This window comes from Delphinus delphis, chromosome 3 (assembly GCF_949987515.2).
Source record: "Delphinus delphis chromosome 3, mDelDel1.2, whole genome shotgun sequence".
Lineage (NCBI taxonomy): Eukaryota > Metazoa > Chordata > Mammalia > Artiodactyla > Delphinidae > Delphinus > Delphinus delphis.
Window position 1 is genome coordinate 4,661,154 of NC_082685.1, and position 27,830 is coordinate 4,688,983.

Consider the following 27,830-nt stretch of genomic DNA (forward strand, 5'->3'; position numbering starts at 1 on the left):
CCGCCCGCGAGTGGAGGGTGATCACGTGACGAGACGGCTGGGGGCTCCCGGCGCGGGGGACGCTGGTGGCCAAGATGGCGGCGGAGCTGGTGGAGGCCAAAGTGAGTGAGCGGCGGCAGCGCCGGCCAGGGCGGGCGGGGGGGCGGGGGCCGGGCGGCCGGCCGAGGTCTGCGCCTTCCGCTCGGGGCCCCATAGTGCGGCCTGCCCGCGGCTCGGCGCCCGGCTCCCTCGCCAGCCCCTGGCCCCGGGGCTCCGGTTGCGGGCGGGGCGCGGGGAGGCCGGGGGCGGGGCCCCCCAAACCTCACCCCAGTTTTCGCGCCAGGGGTTCAGCCCCCAGGTAGGAGGTTGGGTTCTCCTACCTCCAGCTCAAGCGGTTGGGGTCTGGACCTTCCTAAGAACGGGCACAGGGCCGCGCCTCCCAGCTTGAGGTACAGTCCCCCCGGACAGCATGACTGACTGGACTGCTCGTCCACTCCTCGAGTTCGGCGCTCTTTGGCCTGGGGGAGTGTCTGCGCCTCCCAGCCCCCCATGGTACAGTGGGCTGGTACATCTGGGTCTCAGCCTCCTCGCCTAGCTGACCAGGCTGGGGTTGGCGACTCCTGCCCAGAAAGGTCCCCTGACTTTTCTGCCACCGTTTCCACCATCCGGGGTGATGAGCTGGGGTCCTGAACTGCCCCCAAACACAGTGTGTCTCTTGGGGTCTCTACCCCAGGCTAGGGTTTGGAGCCAATATTCAGCTCCCGCTCTGGTCCCAGAGCCCCGCCCCCCTCCCGACACCCTCTTCACCCCGGAGTGCGCGCGGCGATAACAGCTTGCCCTCCCCGATGGGACTGAGCCCTGGCCCCTGTGTCGGCGCCTTCCTAATAACTCTCCTCTCAGCCTTGGGTCTTGGGCTCTGCCTTCCTCCTCCCTCTACCCTCAGGACAGCATCTGTGCTGCTTTGGACTGTTCCTGGGGTCTCTGGACCCCACACTCGCAGGATCAGACTCCCATTTCCAAACCTTGTCTGCTTCCCTTATACTCTACCCCATCGTGAGTCTACTGCTCAGATCACACTCCCTTCCCACACAGCCCCCAGAACCCCTGCTTTAGATCTGTTTATGCACCCCAGCTCTGGCATCTGAGGCACCCTTCTCTTTTTGCCGGTCTCTTACGTCGGTCCTTGGAGAGTCCCTGGCTGGTTGCAGGGTAGGGTATTTAGGAGGGCGATCACGTGACGGGACAGCTGGGGGCTCCCGGCGCTGGGGGACGCTGGTGGTTAGTTTCTAGTCTTTCTCCCCCGTATTCCTGTTTGGAGTCCACATTCCACATCCCATAGATGCCACCTCTTCAAGCTTGGGGCCCCTTTTAATCCTCTTGGGACTAAGCTGGGAGCATCCCTCTCCCGGGGTTGTATCTTCTCCCAGATGCCTCCCCGAGGTGAGGCTCCAGAACCCTTGCCCCTGACTAGGCTAGGGTTCTTCCCGGAGAAGTTTACTCAAGGCCGTTGATCCCAGGGAGGTGGGGGACCAGACCTTGCAGGACCAAGACACCGCCCCCTCCCCCTGCTGTTCTCCCCTCCCCAGGGTCCTGACCTGTAAATGTTTTCTTTCTCTTGCTCCTCCCTCTCCTTACATCTCCCTTCCCTTCCCACTGGGATCTGAAATGCGGCCCTCAGGGTTCTGTGATTATAGGGTATTAGCCCCATTCACCCCTGAGTGCCCTCTCCATATACCTGCATCACACACATGGCTGCCCCTCTCCGGAGTTTTGAGAAATTGAGACTTGCCCTAGAGATGCAGAGGTCTGAACTCTGCCAGCCCAAGGCAACAACCTGCGGCCTGAAGTCCCCTGGAGCCCTGAAATTTAACCTCCTCAGGCCGCTGTGGGGCTGTGGCTCTGGGCGCCCACCCCCACTCCAGCCAGAGAGTAGGATCTGAACTCTTACATCATCCAGGGCCTTGAAATATGATCTGATGAACTCTACTTCACCTTCCAGTGGCTGGGGCCCCCCTCCCCAATTAGATCAAGTTGACCCTTTTTCAAGTGCTCTAAAACACAAGCCTCGTGAGCCCAGCCTGCTCCCATCCTAGGGAGCCTTCTTTCTCCTTCAGTCCCTTGCTGTTACTGTGGAGTGCCTACCTGTCATTGAAATGTCCCCCTCTTTTAGGTGCTTTCCCAGCCTTTTGTAGCGAGAGCCGGAGACTTTGTCTTTTGGGGTCCAGAATGGGCTGATCCGAGGGGAGAGCGAGGGTCTTGTTGATAAGCTTAGAAATCTGAGACACTCAACCTGAGGCCCCTGGGAGGGGCTTGGGGATGGGGGTGGGGAGTGGTCTGGGAACTCCCTGAGAGGGTGTGTAGCATTCTGCACGGAGCCCTTAGTTCCTGGAGAGGCGCCCCTGTTTCAGCGCAGCTGCTGTTTCTCCACACGGCTCCGAAGAAGCCCAGAGTTGAGGCTCTGGAAGCCGTTGGGGCCTGGCGCTGTTTATAAACACAGATCTGAGGGGCAGGCAGGTCAGGATGAAGCCGCGGCAGGAAGTGGTCTGCGCAGCACTTGGGGCTTCTTCCTGAACGTTTGCACCCTGCTTGCGCGGCCCCCCCTCCCTTCCAGTGTCAAGGGCAGGCTCCTCGGTGGTGGCAGCTGCTGAGAAATCCGAGTCATGAACATATGGCAGCTCGAGGGGTGTGCCCCGGGATGCGCGTGCATGAGGCGGCTCCGGATGGCCCCAACCTGGTGGAAGGGGTAGGTAGGGGCAGGGGCTCCCAGGGGCAGGAAGATGTGCTGTGGTCAGACTCTGAAAGGCCAGGCCCACCTGCCTTTGGCTCCATGGTGGGCGGTCAGCTTCCATATGACATTGCCTCTCCCCTGGAGCGCCTTGGGGCTCTTCCAGAAGAAACATCTTGTCTGCAAGTCTTTCTTCTCTGTTCAAGGTAGGAAGTCAGGCCGAGGGAGGCGAAGCCTCTTTGTTTTCAAAAGTGTTCAGACTCTTGGAGGGCCAGCAGACTGCTAGGCCCCCAAGCAGCGGGTGTACTGGGGAGTGAGGGGCTCCCAGGCAGCTGGGTGTGAGTGGAAGTAAGCAGCCTCAGGAGCCCGATGGCCCCGAGTCCAAATACTGCTAGCCCTGCTGCGGATGCACGGGGAGGCCTTGGGCCAGCTGCTTACCTCTCAGAGCCTCAGTTTTCTCACCTGTGTAATGGGCACCAGTCCTTGTGAGATTAGTGACCATGAAGGCCCTTGTGCTTGGCATTGGTGGGCGCTCTCCGTCTGCAGTGCAGGAGTAGGAGAAAGACCCTGCAGCAGGAAAAGCCTCCCCCTCTAAGCTTTGCAGGCAGGATGGGGCCTCCCCGCACCTTTGTCTGTGTCATGTTGGGCCCGTCAGACCCCTCTGCCATCAGCAGGAGCCTGGCGCCGTACAGCTGGAAAGAACGTTAGAGTTCCCATCTTGTCCAAAGTGCGGAGAAGCCTGACAACAGACCCAGGGTCATCTGGGAACCTAGGGCAGGGTCTGGGCTTGAACCTAGGGCTCCTGACTCCTGGAGCCACGATCAGATTCCACAGCTCACTCTTTGACAGCCCGGAAACAGCAGCGCCTTGTGGCACGTAACCAGCCTGGCAGGGGGTCCCGCCCACCTCTGACCATCAGACTTTTTCTAGTTGAGTTTAAGTGATTTATTGGTTTCTTTGGGTGCTGTCCTGCCCCAGGCTCGCCAGCTTTCCATGTCCACTGTCATCGCTTGTACTTTCTCTTTCTCCATCCCCCACCCCGGAAGTGTCTTTTTCCCACCACATTTCACTCATCACAGGTTAGCTTCAGGGTTTGGCACGGGTGGCCCCCATACCCCGCTGGCCCATCCCTCCGGGATACTTTGCTTATGTAGCTTATCGGGGAGCCCAGAGGGTCACGGAGGGCAGGCCACTGCTGGCCAGTCCCACAGAAAACACTGGGCTCCACTGCTCTCTTGTATTTGGTCTGATTTCGTTGGAGGGGCCCTGCCAGGTAATAGTGGCCAGTCATCACTTTGCCACGGGTCAGTTCATAGCCTCTGTGGCTGCTGGATCCCCGCGCTCCTCTGTTGGGGCTGATCCTGCCCCCCAGGGGACATTTGGTGATGTCTGTGGGACGTTTGTGGTCGTCACGACTGGGGTTTGGGGGAGCTCTGGCATCGAGTGCGCGGGGCTAGGGATGCTGCTCCACACCCCACCATGCCCGGGATGGCCCCAGTGTCCACAGCACCAAGGGGAGGACGCCTGTGGGGGGGACCAGCAGACGCTTTGACGGCCTCGGCAGCGCTCAGCTGAAATCAGTCGGTGCTGGGGCAGCCTGGTAGAGAGGAGCCACCCCGGCTTCAGAGTATGGTTTGGATCTTGTCTGTAACTGGAGCTCACCCCAACCTGGTAGGGGTGTTTGAAGGATCAGAGTTAAGTGCATAATCACACGCCCAGCTCAGTCCCCGGCAGGTGAGTCAGTACTAAGCAAGCGGTGGCTACCATGCTCCAGACCAAAGGGAAAATGTGTTTGTGGCCGACCTTGGTCGAGCGCTCACTCTGCTTTACGTGCATCGCTTCATCTGGTCCTTCCCACATCCCGATGAGGTGGACCCGCCATCCTCCCTGACGAAGAGGCCTAGGTCAGAGAGGCCATCAGTGTTCTCAGCTGGAGCGCGACTGAGGCTGTTTATGGAGAAGCAAGATTCCCAGTTCCTGCCCTGGGGATGCTTTCAGGCTTGAAGATGGGAAAAGAGGACCTAAAATAGAAGCAGCTGGGGGTGGGGGGGGGTCAGTCAGACGAGCTTTTGCTGCGTTGGTGATGCTGAGGAAGGTTGGAGGGGGAGGACGGGAGCAGGGCTGAGCGGGGAGGGGGCCCCTCAGGGGAGGGCAAGGCGGCAGCCTGAGCACAGGCATGGAGGTGGGACCAAGCCCGCCGGTGGGACTGGGGCAGAAGCTGCCGCCTCCTCCTCCTGGGGGCCCCAGGCCGGCCAGCTGCTAGCAGGGTCTCACTTCACTGTCCCCCCAGCTGGCCCAGGCAGTCCCTCACCCTGGCAGCGTATCCCTCTGAACCTGTGTGTTTGTGGTTGCTCTTCCCCAGAACATGGTGATGAGTTTCCGAGTCTCTGATCTTCAGATGCTCCTGGGTTTTGTCGGCCGGAGTAAGAGCGGACTTAAACACGAACTTGTCACCCGGGCTCTCCAGCTGGTCCAGTTTGACTGTAGTCCCGAGCTGTTCAAGAAGATCAAGGAACTCTACGAGACACGCTACGCCAAGAAGAGCTCGGAGCCCGTGCCGCAGCCCCACCGGCCCTTGGACCCCCTGACCATGCACTCCACCTACGACCGGGCCAGCTCGGTGCCCAGGACTCCCCTCACGGGCCCCAACATTGACTACCCCGTGCTCTACGGGAAGTACTTAAACGGACTCGGACGGTTGCCTGCCAAGACCCTCAAGCCAGAAGTGCGCCTGGTGAAATTGCCCTTCTTTAACATGTTGGATGAATTGCTGAAGCCCACCGAGCTGGGTGAGTCCCCGCCGCCCCTGTGGGCGGCCCCACCTTCTGAGTTCTCCCAGCGCCCAAGGCCAGCCAAGCAGCCAACCCAGAGCATTTTCTGGGGAGCAGCAAGGGCTGAGGGGCTGAGGGGGGCTTGTCCCTCCCAGGAAGCACAGGGGCCACCTTGGGGTCCTTGAATTAGTAACCTGTTGCCATGTAACAAGTTACCCCAAATCCCAGTGGCTCGAAACAGCCGACACCTCAGTTTCTGAAGGTCAGAACTCGGGAGCGGCCTGGCTGGGTGGTTCTGGCTTGGGGTCGCTCAGGGGGGTCACAGTCCACCTGTCGGCTGGGGGGCTGCCTAATCAGTAGGCTTGACTGGGGCTGGGGGCGGGGCGCTTACTCACGTGGTTGCCAGCTGCTGGCTGGAAACCCCAGTTCTTGCCGCCTGGGCCTCTGGGGGCTGACTGAGTGTCCTCCCAGCATGATGTGGTGGCTTGCTTCCCTCGGAACCATGATCGGGGCAGGGGGGCTGCGGTGGAAAGAGGGAGAGAGAAAGCATGTGCACCTGTGTGAGTGCATGACCCCACTGGAAGCTGAGGGCTCTCTCGCAGCCTCAGCTTGGAAGTGGCATATCTTCACTTCTGCCACATTCCACTGGTCAGAGGAACCAACTCTGGTGCAACGTGGGCGAGGGCTCCACCATGCTGGACCACCAGGAGGCGGGGGCACTGGGGGCCACCTGCAAGGCTGGCTTCTGTGGTCTTACCCCTGGTGGCGAAGGGGCTGGAGGTTCGACCTTCCCTCCCGCCCCCTGCGGAAGGCTGTTTCCTAGTAGGTAGCCTGCGGGAGTGACCTCGGTCAGCGGGTTCAGGCCTGTCAACATGGGCCGGCCCGTCAGCACATGGCCAGGTGTGCCTCTGAGAGGCGGGGTGCAGCGCGAATAGAGGAGATGATGCCGGGGAACCTTGTCCTCGTTTCTCTGTCCCTTACGTTGACTGAGGGACAGGCCTGCTGTGTATCAGGCCTGTAGCAGCCCCCTCCCACCCTGATGACAGGGCTGGGAGTGGGTGTCAGCCTGGACTCAGCCTCAGATGCTGCCCTGAGCTCTGGGGCCAGGACACCAACCAGCTACAGCTTCCTGGGCCTCCAGGGCTCCAGAGAGCAAGTGGAATGCGATGGGGCTCCTGTCACCCCTGAGGTTTTACCAGGTGCCTGAATGTTCCTGGAGACCCCTCCTGCGACTCATCACCCACCCAGTCACACAGCATATACCTGAGCACCTGCTGGGTGGGCACCCATCAGGGGGTGCAGCAGGGAGCAGACAGAGCCCCCCACCCTTGTGGAGGTTCACTTCTAGCACCCCTTGTTCAGAGCCTCGGGGTGCCCCTAGCCTACCCACGCTGTGGGTCCTGCTGCCCGTCACAGTAGGCCCTGGTCGTGAGTCGGTCCCTGTGTGCTGTGGCCGAGGTCACGGTCCCTCCATGCCCCCACCCACCGTGCCCTTGGCCCCGCGGCTCAGTCCCTCCCAACCGTGCTGACCCAGCAGCCTGCCTTGATCGTTCAGGGGGCCCTTGTCTGCACACAGGCTTTAGCTCCAGCCCCGGGCGCGCCTACCGGCCCCCTCCGTCCTGCCCTGGGTGGGGGGTGGGGGAGGGATGACGGCTCTCTCCGAGGTCCTGTGGCTCCAGGTGAGGCTGTAAGAGGTGGAGGAAAGTGCTTCAGGTGCTCCTGGCCCTGGGGTCTGAGGCCCCACACTCTGGCCCGGGGGCTCCGCCCTCCCCCGCCTTCTCTCTGACACCAGGAGGGGTTTCTCGCCAGCCCCCAGGTGGGGGGCAGGTTGGCTCACCAGCACCTATCGTGGGGGTGACGTGGCAGCACTGGGGACCCAGGGCCCCTTCCTGAGTTTCTCCAGGATGACCTTCCCTGTCTCTGCTCCCGCAATCTCTCTCTAGATGCCAGGACTCATCCCCCTGCCCCCTCCCAACCTCCCCAGACCTCCCACTCCCCCTGCAGGCTTTGGAGTCTCAGGCCTGGCTGGCTGGCTGGTTCTGGAGGTCGAGCTGAAGATTCAGACTCCTTCCTAAGGACTCAAGCACGATCTTTATATCAGGGAGGCTGTGTTTTTACAGGGAGGCTGCAAGGTGGGCTTGGGAGACTGCAAGGTGGGCTTGGCGCTGGGCGGGGGCCTGGGACTGGAGGTGACTTTGAACTCAGGGCCGGCAGCCTCCCTCCCCTGCCCGGACCATGGGCTTCCTTCCTGCCCGCAAACATGCAACCATTCCCGCCCCACAATGCATCACTTTGCCCTGAGCCCCCAGGGACCCCAGTCACCTGATCTCCGGGAGAGTCTGCTCCCCTGTCTACACCAGGAATCACTCTGCTCTTGGCTCAGAACAAAGAGGCCAACCCCACCCTGCCTTTGCTCCCACCCACTCCCCTGCCCCTCTCCCAGGATGTACCCTTTTCCCGAGACTCCCATCTCCTCAGGGACTCCCTGGGGGCTGCCCAGGTTCCTGGGGGAGGCCTCATCGAGCGCTGATGGTGGCCCTGAAGCCATCTGGTCCCTGCTGTTCCAGCACCGGCAGTTCTGTCCGCCCACCCCTCACCCTGGGCGCCTCCCCACAGGGAGTTCTGCAGCACTGGCATTGCCAGGAGCCACCTCAGGAGGCTCTAGCCAGCTTCCCCTCCCCCTCACCCCTGGTCATGCCCTGCCGACCAAAACGAGGCCCAAACAGTCTGGTCCTATTTCCCCGGAAGAGCCGCAGGCAGGCTCCGGGATGGAGACCGCGCCAGGCAGACAGGAGACATAAATCACGTGGAGGGGAATGTTCTGGTTGGGGGAGGGGAGGGGAATAATAGAGCCACAGACAGGGAGCTGGAAGGACCTTAGGAGAAAGATGATCCACTCCAGCGGGGGCTGGGGGTTGGCACCCAGAAAGGTCAGGAGACTAGCCCAAGGTCACACGGCATCCTGAGGGAAGGGACTCCGAGGCCGCGTGCTCAGCCATCTTCCCTCCTCTGACCCCCTCTCTGCGCCATTGGCACCTTGCTTCCCTGTGGGGAAGCCCTGGTACTGAACCACACGAAGGTTCTGGACCTCAGGCCTCTTCTCAGAACAGGGAGCCCAGCCATCTGGGCCAGGCACCCCCGGGGGCAGAGGCGCTTGCTGCTCACCCACAGCAGAACTCAGAGGGACCGGGGATGCAGTCTCGGGTCCAACACTGCTGCTTGGGGCTCAACCCTCTTATGGCCGGAGGGTCCCCTAAGCCTGGCCACTTGGGGTGTCAGCAGGCAGAGGCTGAGTGTCCGCTCTGGGAGGCCCAGACCTCAGGGCCAGGGAGCGTGGGAGAGACGAGGTACCATCATGAGACTCACCACGGGCAGAAGGAAGGAAACGCGACCTGTCCCACCGCTGCTCCCCGAGGCTCCCGGTGTCCTGTGGCCAGCGCCTTGTGGGCTGGGACCACTCCCGTGGCCCAGCAGGGTGAGCAAGCTGCCCCCCAGTTCTCCTTATGCTCCAGGACGTGGTCGGCGCTGACTCTGGTGGAGAGCCACTGGTCTAGCCCTGTCCCCACTGGGCAGGGCCAGTGTATCAATACGTCCCTCATTCAGGCTCCGAGCCCTTTGGCTGGTATTGCCCAAGCAAGGTAGTGGGGTCCCTGACCTGGCGAGTTTTGCCAGGAAGGTGCCCTAGAGGTGATTAAACGGTGACGGGCGAGGAATGCTCCGGTCAGGGAGTGCAGGGTTCCCCGGGGGCGGGGGGGGGGGCAGGGCGCTGTCAGTACCAGGAGCCCCCTTATTGTGCATTTGTGGGGAGGTGGCAGTCAGGAAACCTTCCTGGAGGAGGTCACAATCCTATTGAGACCCAAGGGATAAGTAGCAATCAAGCCGGACAAAGGGGGTGGGTGGGTGAGTGTGTTCCAGGCAGAGGCCCGGTGGTGAGAGAGCTCATGAATGGAGGCCATTGTGACCAGAGTGTGGTGTGCCGCAGGCTGGGGAAGGGAGAGTAGCCTGGACGTGGGTGGCAGAGGCCAGAAAAACCAAGATCGGTGGGGCACGGGGAACGGTGGTGGCCGACTGGGCTGTCCTGAGGGCTTCCCAGGTCTTGTTCTTTCGCGTCCTTTCTGAGGTGGATAATACCCCTGCGGCAGGCCTGCCTGCCGCCCCACAGCCCAGCGTGGTACCCACCAGGCCCATGGGCTGTCTGTGGCATCCAGGGGCAGGTGGCCTGACCCACTGGGCTGGCTGGGCCTCCCCTGCCCATGGTGGTGGGAGGGGCTCCATCAGCTCTGCAGCAGGTGGGTGCCTTGGGGAGCACCCAGCATTACCTGTGAGGGGGCCCTCAGGTGGGCGTGTAGGTTGTCCCAGGCGAGGCCTCCAGCCCACCCCAAGTCCTGCCAGAGGTGGCTCACCTCCGCCTGCTGTGATCCCCCGACTTTGTGCCCGCCCCTGGCTTTAATCTGCCCAACCTCCTTCCTGGTGTCTTCCCCACACACTTTACCCCCAGCAGCCAGAGGAAGCTTTTATTTTTCTTAATTTTTAAATTTTTTATTATTTTTTTAAGATGATTACTTTTTTTTTCAGTATTTAATTTTTTATTTGGCTGCGCTGGGTCTTAGTTACGGCACGCGGGCTCTTAGTTGTGGCATGTGGGATCTAGTTCCCTGAACAGGGATCAAACTCGGGCCCCCTGCATTGCAAGCGTGGAGTCTTAGCCACTGGACCACCAGGGAAGTCCCCAGAGGAAGCTTTTAGAATAGCAGCTGGTCACGTTCCTCCTCCCTCCCCTCACCTCCTCTCTCTCGCCTGGCCTAACCCTAACCCTAACCCTCGCTTACTCTGCTCCAGCCTTCTCCAGCACTCCGGGCTTGGTCCTGCCCCAGGGCCTTTGCATGTGCTGTTCCTTCTGTCTGTCACACTCTTCCCAGGACACCCACATGGCCCTCCCTGCCCCATCATCGCCTGATCTACAGCTCATCTCCTTCACCTCCTTACCACTCTCTCCTCCTCTGGGGCCTTGCTCCCAACCCTGGCATTGTTGATCGCCTGGGACTGGCTTGTTCCCCACTGCATCCAGAGGACAGAGTGAGGTGGAGGTAGGTGAGCAAAGGCTTGGAGATGAGGAGCAGCCTGAAGGCTGCAGTGAGAAAGACATTGAGTCATTCCTTCAGTGCTTGTTCCTCCCGTAACCTCAAGAGCAGGAAGTCTGGGTTCCTCGCCCCGTGAGTGGAGGAGCTGGGATTCGAACCCAGAGCCCTTAGTTGGGGCTTGTACCCGTCCGCCCCCTCCTGTTGTGAGGCCCCTGCGCCCAGCCTGGGGCACCTGTTTTCCTGCCTCCTCCAGGACGCCCCCCGCCATCACCACTGGGGCCAGGCCTCAGCCTGGAGGAGGGGGCCTCGGGGGCCCAGGGGCAGGGGCTGCCTGCCGAAGGGCTTCAGGCCAATGAGAGGAAGTCCCTGCTGATCAAATTCTCTTATTTTTTTAAATTAAAAAAAAAATTATTATTTATTTATTGATTTGGTTGCGCCGGATCTCAGTTGCGGCAGGCAGAGGCTCCTGAGTTGCGGCATACGTACTCTTAGTTGCAGCGTGTATGTGGGATATAGTTCCCTGACCAGGGATCGAACCCAGGCCCCCTGCATTGGGAACACAGAATCTTAACCACCGCGCCACCAGAAGTCCCCCGATCGAATTCTTAAAATGTTCTTTTCTTTCTATTTAAACTTTTGTAAAAATATGTGTTCATCATAGAACACACTGGTTAACAGCGATGAAGTCACGCGCTTGTTCTTGTCGCTGCTGCCTTCTGTCTGCGTGTGCAACCTCGGATGTGTGGTGTGTCCTGACTGCTGGTTTGTCAGAACACCCCGCCCCCCCACCCCAGTATGTGTTGAGCACCTGCTGAGGTCATTAAATACTCGTCCCTGGTGACAGTTTGCAAGGCTGCCTGGCAGCCGCCTGCGTGTGCCAGGCCCTCTTTCGGGGTCTCTGATTGAGCCTGGGGGCTGAGTCCCTGGTCCACTGGCTCCTCCTGGGATTCCAGCTCCCTGAGGACCTTGGGGCAGGGGTTCTCCCTTTAGTCCCGGAGAGGCATTGAGGCTGAGGCCTTTGGGTGTGCTTGGGGCTGGGAGGGCATGTACCTCATCCCAGCCCCCAAGCCGCCTGGCAGGGGACCCCCATGGCCACCCTGCTGTGCAGCATGGGTGACAGGAGAGGTAGTTTTGGTTCTGTGTCCACGACGAACCAAAGACACGGGAAAATTGTGTTAATTCTTAGGAGGTGAGGGTTTGGGAGAAAAATGGAGCCTGGAAGGAGGTTGGGAGTGCCAGTGTCGCTGATGGGTTGGGGTGGAGGGTGCAGTTTTTAGATACAAGTACTCGGGGAAGGCTTCATTCCAGTGGCATTTGCACAGGCTTAAAACACACCAGGGCTGTGTAGATGGTTGGGGGAGGAATGTTCTGGAAGAGGGGATGGCGAGTGCAAAGGCCCCGAGGTATGTTCTTGGCAGGTGGGGAGCACAAGGAGGCGCCCAGGGTGGCTGCGGTGGAATCAAGGCTACCAGGGCTGGGGACAGAGCTTCCCCCGAAGCCCAGAGCTGGGGGGAGCCAGGAGACCGGCAAGGGGTCTTCATACTGATCAGATGAGCACTGCGGGGGAAGGGACCTCCCTGGGCGCGTTCGGAAATCCTCAACAACGGGATTGGCCAAGGGAGCTGATAGTGGGGGTGAGGGTGAGGGTCACGGACTCCGCCTGAATTTCAGCCCTGAAAGCTGGAAGGGTGGGGCTGCCACTGGTGGTGGATGGCCCAGATCCGGGTTTGGGGGACCCCTGCCCGCTGTGTCCCAGCTGAGCTGGCAGCTGGCCTCCCACTGGCCACTTGGCTTCCTGGGGGAACAGTCGGCCACCCCAGGCTGATGGCACAGCAGAAAATCGGGATTCGGAATGCATCCCCTGCCTCTGCAGCAGGCTCACCTAGAATTAGGAGTCCTTCCGGGAAAGGGACTGCGCAGCCAGTTCTTCGGCAACCCCTCTCGCGGTTTCTGCAGGAAGAGCTCCTTGGCTGGCCGGTGCACCGTCCCCTCCCCTGCCTCCCAGGGGACTCTGTGGTGTGGGGGAGTATTTTTTTTGGCGGGGGGAGTATTTTTGACACGCCCCCCCAGGCTTGGCGGCCCAGCTCAGATGTTGTGAGACCCCCTCCCCCCATAAATAATTGCCCGGGGCTCTTCGGGCGGGTCTGGGCGCATCTGCAGGTAGCCTACGTTCACCCCAGCCCTCCAGTTAGCCAGCCCTTCTCAGGGGCCCCAACCGGGTCTCCGGAGGGACCAGCCCTCCCTCCACAACGAGCAGGAACTGGCGGCAGCAGTGTGGCGGTTTCAGCAGCCACCTCTTCCTGAGCGCCAGCTCCGGCCCCGGCACTGTGAACCCCGAGAAACTGGTCCCTTGCGTGGAGGGCGCACAGGCTTGGGTGGGGATGGGGGCGTGGCTGAGCAGAGCTGGGGTACGAACCCCGGCCCGGGAGCTCTGGCTTCTGAGCCCGAGCTGCTTTTAAATTCAAATTGTGTTTCCTTTTTAAGTAGCCTACCCGAGGCTGCGCTTTGGAATTCAGAAGGTTCTGAAGCAGGGGTGGGCCGACCAGGCCTGGGCCCAGCCCCAGGGCTCCCTATTGTCCGCCCCCCACCCAGGCCGCGCCAGGCGGGTGCGGGCTCGCCCTCACCGGCAGCTTTCATGGTACAAGGCAGAGTGGGGACGTAGAGGCAGAAACAGTGTGGCTTGCCGAGCTGAAAATATTTACACTCCAGCCCTTTGTAGGGACAGTTTGCCCACCACTGTCCTAAAGGGTTTGCAGTATAAAAAGAGCAGACGCCTTACCTCCCCCGGCTCCAGGGCTGCGGTAGTGGCCACTTCTGGCACCCACCTTCCCCAGAGGCGGCTCTTGCACAGACCCCCTCCTTGGTTTTGGTTACACAAATAGCAGCCTGAGGTACACACTGCTCTGCACCTGCTCTTTCCACTTAAAACCATCTTGGGGATTAGTCTCTGTCGGAGCACAAAGAGCTGCTTAATTCGTGACTCCCTGTGTTCGCGGGAGCATAGTATTCCTCCACATAGGGCCTGGAGCCGATCTTCCTTTTTTGGCTGCGCCGGGTCTTAGTTGCAGCACACAGGATCTTTGTTGCGTCATGTGGACTCTTAGTTGCGGCATCCGGGGTCTAGTTCCCTGACCAGGGATCGAACCCGGACCCCCTGCATTGGGAGCACGGAGGCTTAACCAGTGGACTGCCAGGGAAGTCCCTTGTTTAGTTTTGGTGGGGTTTTTTTTTTGGTTTTGGTTTTTTTTTTGGCTTCATCAAATTTATTTTTAAATTGAAGTATGATTGCTTACAATCCAATATTAATTCCGGGTACAACACAGTGACTTGATATTTTTATTCGTTACAGAATGATCATCACTTCTCAGTGTAGTTTTAAAATTTTAAACATTGAGGTATAGTTTACATACAACGAAATCCACAGATATTTAGTGTGTAACTTGAGTTTTAGAGAATGCATGTGACCGAGTAACCCCAATGCCACCAAATACAGAACATTTCCATCACCGTTAAGTTCCCGAGGGGCCCCCCTCCCAGGCAGTCCTTGCCTTCCCCCGACCCCCAGAGGCCGCCTCTCTTCTGAGTTCTATCACCATAGATTAGTTTTGCCTGTTCAGGAAGGTGGTATAATGCACACGCAGCATGTACTTCTCTGTGTCTGCCTTCTTTGGCTCAGCTTTGGGGCTTCAGATTCATCCGTGTCGATGCATGGACTACAAGCTTTACTGTATGAATGTACCACAGCTTGTCCATTTGTTCTTCCGTTGTGGGGCACTTGGGTTGTTTCCAGTTTAGAGCTGCCAGGAATAAATTAGCCAGGCGTTCTTGCACAGGTCTTTTTGTAGACATACTCCCATTTAATTGGGAAATAGCTAACAGCAGATTGCTGGTTACAGGGTAAGTGTATGTTTAACTTTACTAGTCATTGCCCAACAGTTTTCCAAAGTGTCTGTACCATGTTACAACCACCCCTACCCCCAGCAGAGAGTCCTGGTTGCTCCAGGTCCTTGTCAACACTTAGAATTGTTGGTCTTGTCATTTTAGCCACTTTAAGTGGATGTGTGGAGGTTTTCAACCAATCTTGCACTCCAGGGCCAGATCCCAGGGGCCCTGGCTGTTTGCTAAAATTTTGTTAAGGATTTTTTACATCCACGTTCATGAGGGATATTCAGCTGTGTTTTTCCTTTCTTGATGCATTTTTGTCAGGTTTTGGAACCAGGGTTATGCTGGCCTCATTAAAATGAGTTGAGGGGCTTCCCTGGTGTCGCAGCGGTTGAGAGTCCACCTGCCAATGCAGGGGACACGGGTTCGTGCCCCAGTCCGGGAAGATCCCACATGCCGTGGAGCGGCTGGCCCGTGAGCCATGGCCGCTGAGCCTGCGCGTCCGGAGCCTGTGCTCCGCAACGGGAGAGGCCACAACAGTGAGAGGCCCGCGTACCGGGGGAGGGGGGGAAATGAGTTGAGACGTGTCCTTCCTCCTCTAGTTTCTGGAAGAGTTTATTTATGTATTTGTTTTTGGCCATGCCGCACATCTTGCAAGATCTCAGTTCCCTGACCGGGGATTGAACCTGGGCCCCGGCAGTGAAAGCCCAGAATCCTAACCACTAGGCCACCAGGGGACTCCCTGGAAGAGTTTATATAAAGTTTATATGGTTTCTTCCTTAAACATCTGATTGAATCCACCAAGCTGGACCTGCAGTTTCCTTTGTGGAAAGGTTTTTAATTATGAGTTCAGTTTTTTTAACCGATAAAAAGCTTTTCAAACTTTCTATATGTTTTGGTGCCAGTTTTCATAGTTGGCATCTTTGGAAGAGTTTGTTCATTTCATCTAAATTGTCAAATTCATTGGCATGAAGTTACAGCCCCCTATTGAAGGCTATAGAATCTGTACTGATGTCCACCTTTCATTCATGATAGTTTGTGTTCTCACGATCTTATCATTCAGTCTAGCTAGGTATGTATCAAAGAACTTTGGCTTTGTTGGTTTTCTCTGTTGTTGGCTTTTTGGTTCATTGACTTCCATCTTTATCTTTAATTTTCTCCCTTCTAATGGCTTTGGCTTTTAGTTTGGGCTTCTTTTTCTAGCTTCTTGTGGAGGAAGCATACATCATTTATTTCAAACACTTTTCATTCTTTTTTAATAGAAGCATTTAAAGCTATAGCTTTCCCTCTCACAACTGCTTTAGCTGCCTCTCACAAGTTTTGGAGTATTGTATTTTCTCGTTCAGTTCAGAGTGCTTTCTGATCTCGCCTGGGCTTCTCAGTACAGTTATGACTGAGAGTGAAGAGCCAAGGTCTCCATCCCCGGCAGACTCCATCCCCTTCACTGCCAAGGTCTCCATCCCCGGCAGACTCTCTCCCGACTTCTGCACCCAGTGCTCCATGATGGCGAGCAGGGCTCTGTGTGTGCTGTCCCTGCTGCCCTCCTCACACCTCCCGCTGTGAGCCAGGCCAGGCTGCTCTGTGACTCTTATTTTGTGCACTTGGAGGTTCACTGCCAGTTCACTTCCATATCTCCTTGGACAACCCGTGAGTGCCAGAGGCAGGACCTTGTTCAACTTGTCCCCATTCCCTCTGGCAGTGCCGTGCTGAGAACTCATTACGTGCGGGGCCTGGGCCGAGTGCTGCATGGTTGGGTACATGGCTCACCAGATGCCCGGAACAGCCCTGGGAGTTGGGGACAGAGTTGTTACTGGCGTCTCACAGACCTGGAGAAGGTGGCTGGCCCGAGGGCACGCGGCCTGGTGTGCTGCATCCTGCTGGCCCAGCAAAGCTCTTCTGCCCCCGCCGAGCAGTTCTCGGTCCTCTTGAGTAGATGCCTGAGCCCCAGAGGGCTGAAGAGGCTGCTGCTCCCCGAGTGGCCCTCAGTGGGGGACATGGGGGGGCATGACTGCTCCCTGAACCATGGGCTTTGGTTCTCCTTACCCAGGAAGGGGCAGGATCCCCCAAATACATCCCACCTGGGTGGGGCTCAGCTTCCCATTTCCTACTTCCCAGTCTGAAGAGGGCCAGGCCTGTAGGAATGACTGTGGTCGGTGCCCTCGCCAGGGAACAGACGTGACCCTGACCCCAAATTTGTCTCCAGTTCCACAGAATAACGAGAAGCTTCAGGAGAGCCCGTGCATCTTTGCCTTGACGCCCAGACAGGTGGAGCTGATCCGGAACTCCAGGTGCGCTGTGCCCACCCCCTGCCCGCCTCTGTGTCAGCCCAGGGCAGCCTTCGCCAGGCCCGCAGCAGACCCTGGGCTCAGCGTGGCGGGGAAGGGTGGCCCCCACCCCGTGCTCATGGCCCGCGCATTCTCACCACCTTTGACCCACAGCCCCAAGGTGGGCCAATCGTCCCCCTTTAACAGGGTCCCCTCCTCACCGCTCCGGACATCAGGGTCAGGGCACGTTCTCTGTGGGGTGTGGAGCAGCATCCCTGCCCGCACCCCCTTGACGCCAGGAGCACCCCAGTCGTGGCCACCACAGATGTCCCCAGACATCCCCAGTGTCCCCTGGGGGCAGAGCTGCCCCCGGTGAGCAGATGAGGGATGCAGGCTGGTTCCAGGGCTCTGACTCTGCTCTCTGAGGCCTTCAATCTCCAGCTGAGATAGAAGTCACCATTAGGGTTGCCATTCCTCAGGCACAAGGCCCACACCCACCAACCCTCTTACTATCTGTACCAGCCCCCCATTTTCCAGATAGAGGCGGTCATTTGCCCAAATCACCCGTGAGTAAATGTCAGGAGAGAACGCTCTAGGCAGTACCCTTGGCCTTCGGTCGCCATGGGAAGGAAGTAGTGGGTTAGTCCGTCTGGCTGGTCCCCCCAGTGAAGGGTCAGAGGTGGCTGCTGGGCGCTGTCCTGCTATTGACCCTCCCCTCCTCCCCCCCGCACAGAGAACTGCAGCCTGGGGTCAAGGCCGTGCAGGTCGTCCTAAGGTAAGCCCAGGTGTGGCCCAGGCCCGGGGGTGGGTGGGGACACGACCCTTGCCCACCTTCTCTTCCTGTGAGAGAGAGAGAGAGAGAGAGAGAGAGAGAGAGAGAGAGAGACACACACACACACACACACACACACACACACACACACACACACACACACACACACCACACACACACACACACACACACACACACACACACACACACACACACACACACCTCTGCTATCTGGCCTTGTCCGTGGGTACACCAGCACGCAGCCCCACTCTAGATACGGGTCCACCCTCGCCCCCCATCTGTCCTCCCCGCCCCTCCCAGCGTGCCCTCCCCTGCCCGAGGTGCCCGTGGCCCTATGGTCCCCGGTATCCTTGCAGAATCTGCTACTCAGACACCAGCAGCCCTCAGGAAGACCAGTACCCACCCAACATCGCCGTGAAGGTCAACCACAGCTATTGCTCGGTCCCGGTGAGTGGGCCCCCCAGATCTGCTGTGGGGGCGAGGCAGAGAGTGCAGAGTGGGGCGGGTGGGACACATGGAACACCTTGTGATGGGCGCAGCCATGGTGTCTGCTTCCAGGGCTACTACCCCTCGAACAAGCCAGGAGTGGAGCCCAAGAGGCCGTGCCGCCCCATTAACCTCACCCACCTCATGTACCTGTCCTCGGCCACCAACCGCATCACCGTCACCTGGGGGAACTACGGCAAGGTGAGCAGGCCCTGGAACTCCCTCCCTCTGCCCTCCCTCCCCTGCCCACCCCACCTCCATTGGCGCAGCCCTGACTCCGCTCCCCTCCCCCACCGCCAGAGTTACTCCGTGGCCTTGTACTTGGTGCGGCAACTGACCTCCTCGGAGCTGCTGCAGAGGTTGAAGACCATCGGGGTCAAGCACCCGGAGCTGTGCAAGGCACTGGGTGAGCCCCGGGGCTTTCTGCACTGCTGGGTGGGGCTCCCCACGGTCCCTGGGGTGGCCATGGCTCCATCACTGCTGACCCAATTTGCTGGGCACAAGGCACAGGCCTGGTCCTCAGGAGCTTGTTGCCTGTGGGGGACCTGGACCTCCCCGGGTCTGGCCATCACCCTGGCGGTTGGGGAGCTCTGGGAGGTCTCTGGAGGATACAGAAGGAGGAGGGGGAGCCAGGCAGCGAACCATCAGTGCAAAGGCCCTGAGGCAGGGATGGGCTGGGTGTGCCGAAAGCCCCCCAGTGAGCTCCGTGAATGGGGCGAGGAGAGCCGGGGTTAGTGGGCGAGGAGGCTTGGAGGGCTTGCGGGGGGTGGGGGAGAAGACCCCAGGTGATCAGCTTTCCAGGCGGGTGCTTCTGGCGGCTGTGCGGGACCGGGAGGGGGCGGGGGCCAGCTCTCAGCGGGAGCGGAGGATGGATTCCCAGTGGAGACACACGTGATGATGAGGGTCTGCACCGGAATGCTGAGATCATTGGTTTTTTTTCTTTTTTGTACTTTTAAGAACCAGAAAAAAGGGGGTGGGGATACGCAGAGCATTAAAAAACCCCAGAAGAGCCACTCAGACGGGCAGATAGAACCTTCCTGTGTCCTGCCCCGGGGGCTGCCTACCACACAGCGGGGGCTCAGGAGTTCCCTCTCTGGTCGCCTGGAGGCCCTTGCGGGGTGCCTTCTGACTCCATCCTCACTGCGGATGGATCCAAGCAGTGGGGCCTGGGCACGTCCCAGTCTGACCAGTGGGGACACTGAGGCCAGTGTGGCAGAGTTAGGGCTCTGTGACCCCAGGACCTCAGCCTAGGCACCCTGCCCTGCCGCCTGCCTGTTTCCTCAAATGGCCCTTTCTTCGATCCCCCCCCCACCACCTGCCCGCTTGGCAGGTTCAGGCATTGGCGCAGGACTGGGCAGGGCTCATCCAGGCACCCGTGGGCCCCAGGGTGGGGACGGGCATGGGGAGGCCTGGCTTAACTCCTCCGTGACCGGCCTAGAGCCAAGGCCTGGGGCAGTGCAGGGGCCGCGGCAGCATATGTCGCAGCTCATGGGAAGCCCGGGCCCCTGCTGGGGTGGGCAGGGCCTCCCCTCTGAAGCAAGCCCCCAGCTTCCTTCCCACAGCCAGCTCAGGCTGGGCATCGTGCCTGCTGGGTTGCTGTCTGCTGGCAGCTGGGAAGTCCTGTTCTCTGTCTCACTTGAACCCTTCCTGCTGCACGTGCCCTCCCTCTATTAGGTAGAGGAGGACTGAGGCCCTGCTTTGAAGCATGATATGCACTGCACCCGTCCTCAGCTGCCCAGGGTCTTTTTGAGGGGCCAGGGTCTCTGGGTCTACCATTTATCTGCACCTGTTAGCCAGAGATGGGAGCCACAGGGTGACTGAGGACAGTAGGGGCATTGAAGGGGGTGGGAGGACAAGCTGGCAGGTCACCCTCGACCCCGTGTGGGAGGCGGAGGAAGGCTCTCTGGAGGAGGGGACGCAGGCGTTGTATCAAGGAGGGAAGGGCAGTCCCATCGTCCAAGACGAGTGCCCTCCACTCTGCAGGGCCCGGGCATAGTCCCGAGCCATCTGGGGATGGAGCTGAACCGCTGCCCCTCTCAGGTTGGTTGGCCAGCCTCCCTGCGCCCCCTGCAGGCCCATCCCCAGGGCTGCAGTGGGCCAGTTTCCTTCCAGGCTTTTTTCCTCCACCTCGTGGGCTCAGCATGCCGTCGCTTTATGGTGGGTGCCCGCTGTCTTCTGATCTGTTAGAGAAGCAGACTCGGACAGTGCAAGGGAGCTGTGCTCGTGGGCTCACCCGCCCTCTGAGGGTCCCTGGTGGGGCTCTCCTGGCCTTGGGGCGTCCCAGCCCTTGGAGTGGTGCGGGAGGTCCTGGCGGTTTTCATCAGAGCGAACAGTCACAGCAGGTGGCCGACGGCAGCTCTTTGTTGCCTGGATCTTTCCAGAAAAGGGCAGTCTTGTTGGGGGGCTGGCCCCCCTCGTTGTGCACCCAGGTTATTGTCAAAAATAAATGTCTGCTGCCGAGGGCTTTTTTTCTTTTTTTGTCTGCATTGGGTCTTCGTTGCTGCGCGCAGGCTTTCTCTAGTTGCGGCGAGCGGGGGCTACTCTTCGTTGCGGTGCACGGGCTTCTCATTGCGGTGGCTTCTCTTGTTGCAGAGCATGGACTCTAGGCACACAGGCTTCAGTAGTTGTGGCACACGGCTCAGTAGTTATGGCTCGCGGGCTCTAGAGCGCAGGCTCAGTAGTTGTGGCGCGTGGGCTTAATTGCTCCGCGGTACGTGGGATCTTCCCGGACCAGGGCTCGAACCCGTGTCCCCTGCACTGGCAGGCGGATTCTTAACCAGTGCGCCACCAGGGGAAGTCCCTGCCCAGGGCTTTTTTTTAACATAGATTCTCCTCGTAGTCCTGGGCCCTGGAGCTAAAGCATGTGCCTCATGGTCCTGGGAGGTGAATATGGGGTGCTCACCGTGTCTAGCTGAGGCAAGGGGTGCTGAGGGTGTTCACTGCTGCCCTCTCGAGCATCTCTGGCTGCTGGGAAAACCTGCCCCTCGGCCCCGCTGACACCAGCCGCCCCTTCCCCACAGTCAAAGAGAAGCTGCGCCTGGACCCCGACAGTGAGATTGCCACCACTGGCGTGCGGGTCTCCCTCATCTGCCCGGTGAGTCGGGGCGCGCGGGTTTGTGGGTGCGGCTGGGTGGACAGTGCTTGCTGCGCAGCTGCTCATACCCATCACCTCCCACCCCCACAGCTGGTGAAGATGCGGCTGTCGGTGCCCTGCCGCGCGGAGACCTGCGCACACCTGCAGTGCTTCGACGCCGTCTTCTACCTCCAGATGAACGAGAAGAAGCCCACCTGGATGTGCCCGGTGTGTGACAAGCCAGCCCCCTACGACCAGCTCATCATCGATGGGTGAGTAGCTGGGGCGCACGGGGGCCCCACCGCCTGCCAGGCTGTGCTGGGCTTGGCCCCTTGCCTGTCTGGGCCTCTGGAAGGAGGAGAGGGGCCATGCAGCTTCTGAGGCTTCCTGGGGCATCCGGGCTACCCAGCAGCACCCTGTGGCAGCTCTGCAAGCCCTGGGCTACAGAGAGAGGTGGGTGTCAGCCCTGTGGGACTTGTCAGGGCCTTTGCTGTTTGGGTGGCAATGGCGTAGCTTAGACTTCAGAAGTGGGGCTCCAGATCCACGAGGTCCACTGTTGCTCCCCACGTCACCTTGCGTTTTGTGAGTCTGTTCCTCCCCCATGTAAAACAGGGACCCGAGAACCCCTAGCTTCCACCCTATTGCACAATTCGGGGAGCTGCTTCTCAAATGGCGTTCAGCAAAGGCTTGATCACATCCTCCACATAGGAAGGTGAAGGGGACGCACGTCTTCCCAAAACTCTGACCACCTTCTGTTGGGCCCTTTCCTAGGTGACACCAGCGTGCGGCCAGGCTGTCCCCTGAGCCTAAGCAGCAGGCCCTCCCCATGCCGCAGGGGGGACAAGGGGAAAAAGGCCATTCTCCCTAAAAGGGAAACTTTGCTCTGGTCTTAAGTTTCCAGAAACTGAGCCCAGCACCTGACTGACTGGCTCCTGCCAGGCGCCAGCCACACCCACTTCTGTCCCCAGAGCCGGGGCTGGGGTAGGGAACCTGGTGGCCCAGGCAGGAGCGGACCATGGGGCAGCCCTAGACCGCTGGCTGCATGGCCCCCGCCCGCACACAATGGCTGAGGCGCGGCTGGGGTGTGTGCCACGGGGAAGGGGGTAGCCCTGACCTGCAGTGGCCGCGTGTGAACTGTCCCCACGATCGGGCACTCGTCTCCCTCTGGTCACTGCACTCGAGGTCTCAGAAGCCCTCCCTCCCAGCCGTCCAGGGAGGTGGACCTTGATCATCCTCTCCTTACAGACGAGGAGACAGATTCAGAAGGGGTGGCCACCAGCCCAGGCCCCCAGCTCACAGGTAGCCAGGCAAGGACTTCAAACCCAGCCTGACCAGCTCTGAGCCTGGGTCCCCTCCCTGGAGGAGCCGAGCAGCCACCCCAACGCTGTCCAGCCTTGGGGTGGAGTGAGGAGGCCCCTGGGGCCGGGCACAAGGGCTGGGCCTGAATGGCAGCTCTGTTCCCAGCCTGGCAGCTGTGCAGCCCAGGGCCCGCCTTCCCCGCCACAGGCCTAGAGCAGGTCACTCAGGCCCGGGTGGTGGTTACTGACAGCTCTAGGGACAGATGGGGCTGGGGCTGGGTAGTGTGACTGTGCCCCACACGGACTGCCATTCCATCAGCCCATGCGGCCTGGGTATAGCCAGGGAGGCTTCCTGGGGGAAGGGTCCTTGGGTCGTGCATTTATTCCACAAGGCCCTGCCACTTGGTTTCTGGCCCTTAGCTGGGTGGCTTCGGGGTCAAAAGGACTCCATCCCAGACCCTGCCTTCAGGGAACTCCCAGCTGGACGTGTGGGATGGGAGGACCGAGCCAGAGACAGACACTCCTGTTGCTTGTGCTCTGTTTGGAGAAGAGGAGCAGTAGAGTAGGGCTTTGGAGGGTGAGTAGGAGTTTTCCAGGTGCAAAGTACGTTTCAGGCAGAGCTGTAGTCATACTGTGGTGACCCTCTGCCGTACTATGGCAGAGCTGTATTCATACTATGGTGATGGGGCTGGGAGGGGCCCCGTCTGCCACAGAGGGTGTCCTGGAGAAGGCCTCCCTCCTGTGTGATCATGACAGGTGGTCAGAGTCACCTGGAGGCAGGTGCAGTGTTGATGCTGAACGAACGCTGGGGGCTCTGGTGTGTCCCTGCTCCCGGTCTGGCATGGGCCCCCGCCCCGAACCTCAGGTCAGCAGGTGCGGCCAGTGCTGTCCTGAAGCCACTTTTGGAGAGCAGGAAGTGGCTCAGTGAGCATCCCACCCCCAGCCAGGGGAGCAGGGTGGGGCCCAGGAGTCAGCAGGCCCTCCTCCTGCCCCCAGGCTCCTCTCCAAGATCCTGAGCGAGTGCGAGGATGCCGACGAGATCGAGTACCTGGTGGACGGCTCGTGGTGCCCAATCCGTGCCGAGAAGGAGCGCAGCTGCAGCCCCCAGTGCCCCATCCTTGTGCTTGGTGAGGCCTCAGCCGGGCTTTGCCCGAGTTTCTGTTCCCAGAGTTTGCCGATTGCTGAGTTTGACTCTATCCCACTGCGTGGCCTTTTTATCTGAAACGCGACCGTCCCGGTGGAGTTGATCCCCCTGGAGCGGGGCGTCTGAGGTGGTTAGTGAGCACCTGCTGTGTGCCGGGCCTCATCCAGAGCACGGGGGAGCCGGTGGCCTCAGGCCACCTCGCTCCGTCCTCCGAGGTGTGCTGCTGCACAAGGCTGTCCCCGCCCCTCGCCGGCCTTGATTTCCTTTCTCTGCGGGTCACCTACCATCCTGAGCATCTGTCCCTGTCTCTCTTCCACAGGCACCTCGGATGCTAATGGGCTCCCAACCACCCCCAACGTCAACGGCGGGGGTGGCAGCGCGCTCGGGGGCGCGGGCGGCGGGGGCGGCGCGGCGGGAGGTGTGGAGAACGGGAAGCCAGGAGCTGATGTGGTGGACCTCACGCTGGACAGCTCGTCGTCCTCGGAGGAGGACGAGGACGAGGACGAGGAGGACGAGGACGAGGACGAGGATGGCCCCCGGCCCAAGCGTCGCTGCCCCTTCCAGAAGGGCCTGGTGTCGGCCTGCTGACCGCTGGCCACCGCCGCGACCAGCCGGACACTCGACTTTCCTGGTGCTCACCACGCAGAGGGGCGCAGGCGGGCCTCGGGCACAGCGGGAGGAGTGATTTTTGTTTTTTTTTTTCTTTTTATTGTTGTTCATTTTGTTTTTCCACCCCTTTCCCTGGCTCCTGGCACCTGTACCTCTGGACTCTCCTATCGGAGGATTAAAAAAAAAAAAAAGTAAAACGACAAAAAAAAAAAAGTCAAAAAAAAAAAAAGAAAAACAAACAAAAATCAAACTTAAAAACAAGACAAGCCACCCACACAGCCACTTCCCTGGCCGGAGTTGGAGCCCGAAGTCAGAGCCAACCCTGGGAAGGGCGGGTGGGCCCAGGTCGCCGCGCCCCCCGGACGACCATTCCAGCTGGTGCGAGGGACCGGGCGGTGGGGATGCGGGGAGGACAGCCTCTCCCCCGGCAGCAGACCCCGACTCTGACGTTCGTCTGTTCCTTTGCTTTCTCTCCCTCTGCAAGCGTGTCCTCTCCTGAGAGCCGGGAGCAGGGAGCGTTTTTTTTTTTTTTTTTTAGCCAAGAAGCCATGGAGTGGGGGGGGGGGGCAGGGGGCGGGGCCGGGCATTGGGGGGCGGGGCGGGGGGGGCCAGGGAGGGTTTAGCCACAGATGTGTTGTATTTTTTGAAAGTGCAATAACTTGGTATTTTGAAGACCCGGCGTGTGGCCAGGACCCCCGGCGGAAGGCGGGGGCCCCAGAGCGCGGCACCGTGTGGCGTGGGGGGGGTCTGTTTTCTAGCCAGCTACCTCGGTAACTCCAATTCAGGTTAACTTCCCTACGGAACAGCGCAGGTGTCCACGGACGCCGACGCCGCCGTCGCCAGCCCCCTCCTCAGCGGGGCAGGGGGGCGTGGCCACTTCCGAGGGGTCGGCAAGGACCTGCCCTGGCCTCTCCATTCTGGGCGGTTCCTTCCCCCTCTCCTTGCTCTTGGGTTTTCCGACGGGTACGAGGCCTGCCCGGCACCCGCTCCCCCGGGAGCCTCACTCTTGTCTTCCAACAGGACTGGGCCTCAGCTCCCTGCCCAGACCCAGGTGGCTCCTGGCCGGTGGGGGGGGGGGGGGCAATCCAGCGACCACGGGGGCCCAGAGTGGCCCCAGACGCCTCCAGGGACCCGCAGCTGGGTGCCCGGCCCCCCGCCCAGCACCCTTGTCCCCCGGAGGCCACACCTGGTTCTCCGGATCTCCTGTGCCCGCCATTCTTTCTGCTTTTTCTTTTCTTCCCCGCCGCACCCCTCACCCCCAAGACCCGGAATATTTTTTCTTTGTATAAACAGAACTCTCCTAGTCAGGAAGCAATATCATTTCAGGTCTAAAGAAGAAAGGGACATGAATCTGGTCGAGGGCAAATTCAGTTTTACTGTATAAACTCGGTTGTGCAGTTCAGCCCTCCCTCCGTCTGCACTGGCAGCCGAGGGCCGCTGTTTTCTAATATTTGTATTCTAATTTAATTGTTTTTTAAAAACGCAAATAAAAAAGTCAAGGTGAAGCTACCGCAGCGTCCACTTCTCTGTGCGTCGGGGCCATGGCTGGGAGCAAAGGACAAAACCTGTGCCCTATCCACGCTTCTCCTGGCCTTGTGCTGCATGGCCTTCCGGATTCAGAAGTCACAGCATTTGGTCAAATGAGAAAGATTCCACCTTGAACTGCGAGGTCCAGTGTGTGTCTCCTGGACCGGGCAAGGAATTCAGACTGAGCCACTGAATCCCAGGATGGCCCCTGCCCCCCTGGGTGGCCAAGAAGATACACAAATGGCCAATAAGCTCCTTAGAAAGATGCTCGACATCATCAGTCAACAGGGAAAGGCACGTCACAACTGCCACCTCACCCCTCACCCCCACTAGGACGGCTAGATGGCGAGGACGGGGATTAAGTGAGGACCTCGAGCTCGCCGGCGGGAATGTAAGATGGGGCAGCTGTGGTGGGAGAGTCCTGGGCTGGAGTTGTCATCTGACCCAGCAACTCCGCTCTTAGGTGTCTACCCCAAGGTCAACGAAAACAGGCTCACGTAAACACTCGTACACACCTGTTCACAGCAGCATGATTCACAACAGCGAAAGGGTTGTTGTGAAACAATAACCCTTTCATCTGGGAAAAATCCAGATGTCCACTGACAGGTGAATGGACACACCACGTGTTCCATCCACCCAGTGGAATACGATTCAGCCTTAAAAAGGAGCGGAGCACTGACGCTCGCTACAGTGTGGATGAACCTCGAGGACATGATGGTCAGTGAGAGAAACCAGACAGAAGACCACATAGTATGTGATTCCGTTTATATGACATGTCCGGAACAGGCCAATCCACAGAGACAGGGGTTAGAGGTCACCAGGGGCTGGGAGAGGGGGATATGGAGTGACTGCTAGTGGGGAAGGGGTTTCTTTGTGGGGTGATGAGGGTGTTCTAGAACTAGATGGAGGTGATGGTTGCACAATTCTCCGAATATGCAAGAATTCTCTTAGCGGGGGAGGCATGGGAGCCTAACCGAAGATGCCCTCCTGGGCCGAGTGGCTGCAGAACCATCCTTCACCATCATCCGAGGCCTCCAGTCTCCCTCTTGGCTGGCTCAGGTCCCCTCGGGGTCTGTCTGTGGAAGCCCTGGTCCCCTACCCACCCTGGCCCGAGTTGGAGACCTGGGTCCATGTTAAGCACAGACAGGCAAGTGACCTTGCTGCTGATGGAGGACCCCCGGAGCCGCCACTCTGCATCCTCCCCAAGCTCCTGGCAAAGGCTGGCTGGCCCTCCTCTCCCAGGCCGCGGCATGGCCATTGTGTCCCCTCGGGGCCCCTCCATCACCCCACCCCCACCCCACCCCGCTGGCCCCAGTCTGACGGAGACAGACGGGAGGAGGGCTCTTCCAGGGCCCTGAAAGTGGCTGTGTATGATGACCCCAAACCAGAGGAGGGGCTGCAGCCTAAGACCCCTGTCCCCAGTGAGGGGACCCCGGCCTGACTTCCCCCGGGAAGCGTGGGTGGAAGCAGCCAGCTTGGATCCTGGGTCATGTCAGTGGGGCCCAGCGTGGGCTGGCACCTTGGGGCCCTCTGGCAGACTTGATGTTCCCGGGCTGAGGCCACCCCAACCCAGGGCCTCCAGAAACCCTGCAGTCGGAGGTGACCGAGGAGGCTGCCCAGCCGGCTCTCCCTGCCCACCCCCATCCTCGCCCTCACCGGCCCTCAGGCCCCTTCCTGGTGCCACCCGCCCATGCCCCGGGGTGTGGGTCACCTCCTCTGTAGGGGCCCCAGGCCTGGTACTACTGGCGACACCCACACCACCCTGGAAGCCCAGAGGCAGGGTCACTGCATCCACGCCCCTGCCTCCCAGGCCTGGTAGGAAGGGTCAGACTGAGTTTGAAGTCCTCTCCCTGGAATCCAAGTAGGGGGGCCCGGAGTGGTGTTGACAAGGGGCCCAGCCCACAGGGAAGGGGCCCCCCAAACCCTCCATCCCCGCTCCCAGCCTCCCCCACCCCGCCCCAACAAAACACAAAGAACATCAAAATCAGGCAAATGAGGCAGCAGCGGTCGTAACAGGCTGCGTTTAGTGGTTTTTTTATGTACAAGAAAAATGATTTTTTTTTTGTCTGGTTTTTCATCATCTTTTGTCTTTTTGTTTTTGTTTTTTTGTTTCTTTTATTACTTTTAAAGCTTCTCCCTCCCCACCCCCCAAAAGTGCATTTTTATCAATTTTTTTTTTAAATCTCCCACACTTTATA

General features: G+C 59.7%; 1 protein-coding gene across 1 annotated transcript; it reads left to right on the plus strand.

Moving 5' to 3' along the window:
- On the plus strand, positions 1-24,659 carry PIAS4 (protein inhibitor of activated STAT 4). The gene is made up of 11 exons (XM_060007443.1): positions 1-101; positions 5,067-5,493; positions 16,642-16,726; positions 17,436-17,477; positions 17,852-17,942; positions 18,054-18,182; positions 18,282-18,387; positions 21,002-21,075; positions 21,166-21,326; positions 23,349-23,479; positions 23,816-24,659. The coding sequence occupies exons 1-11, from the start codon at positions 75-77 to the stop codon at positions 24,082-24,084; spliced, it is 1,542 nt and encodes a 513-aa protein (XP_059863426.1). The 5' UTR covers positions 1-74; the 3' UTR covers positions 24,085-24,659.
- Positions 24,660-27,830: the final 3,171 nt, after the last annotated feature.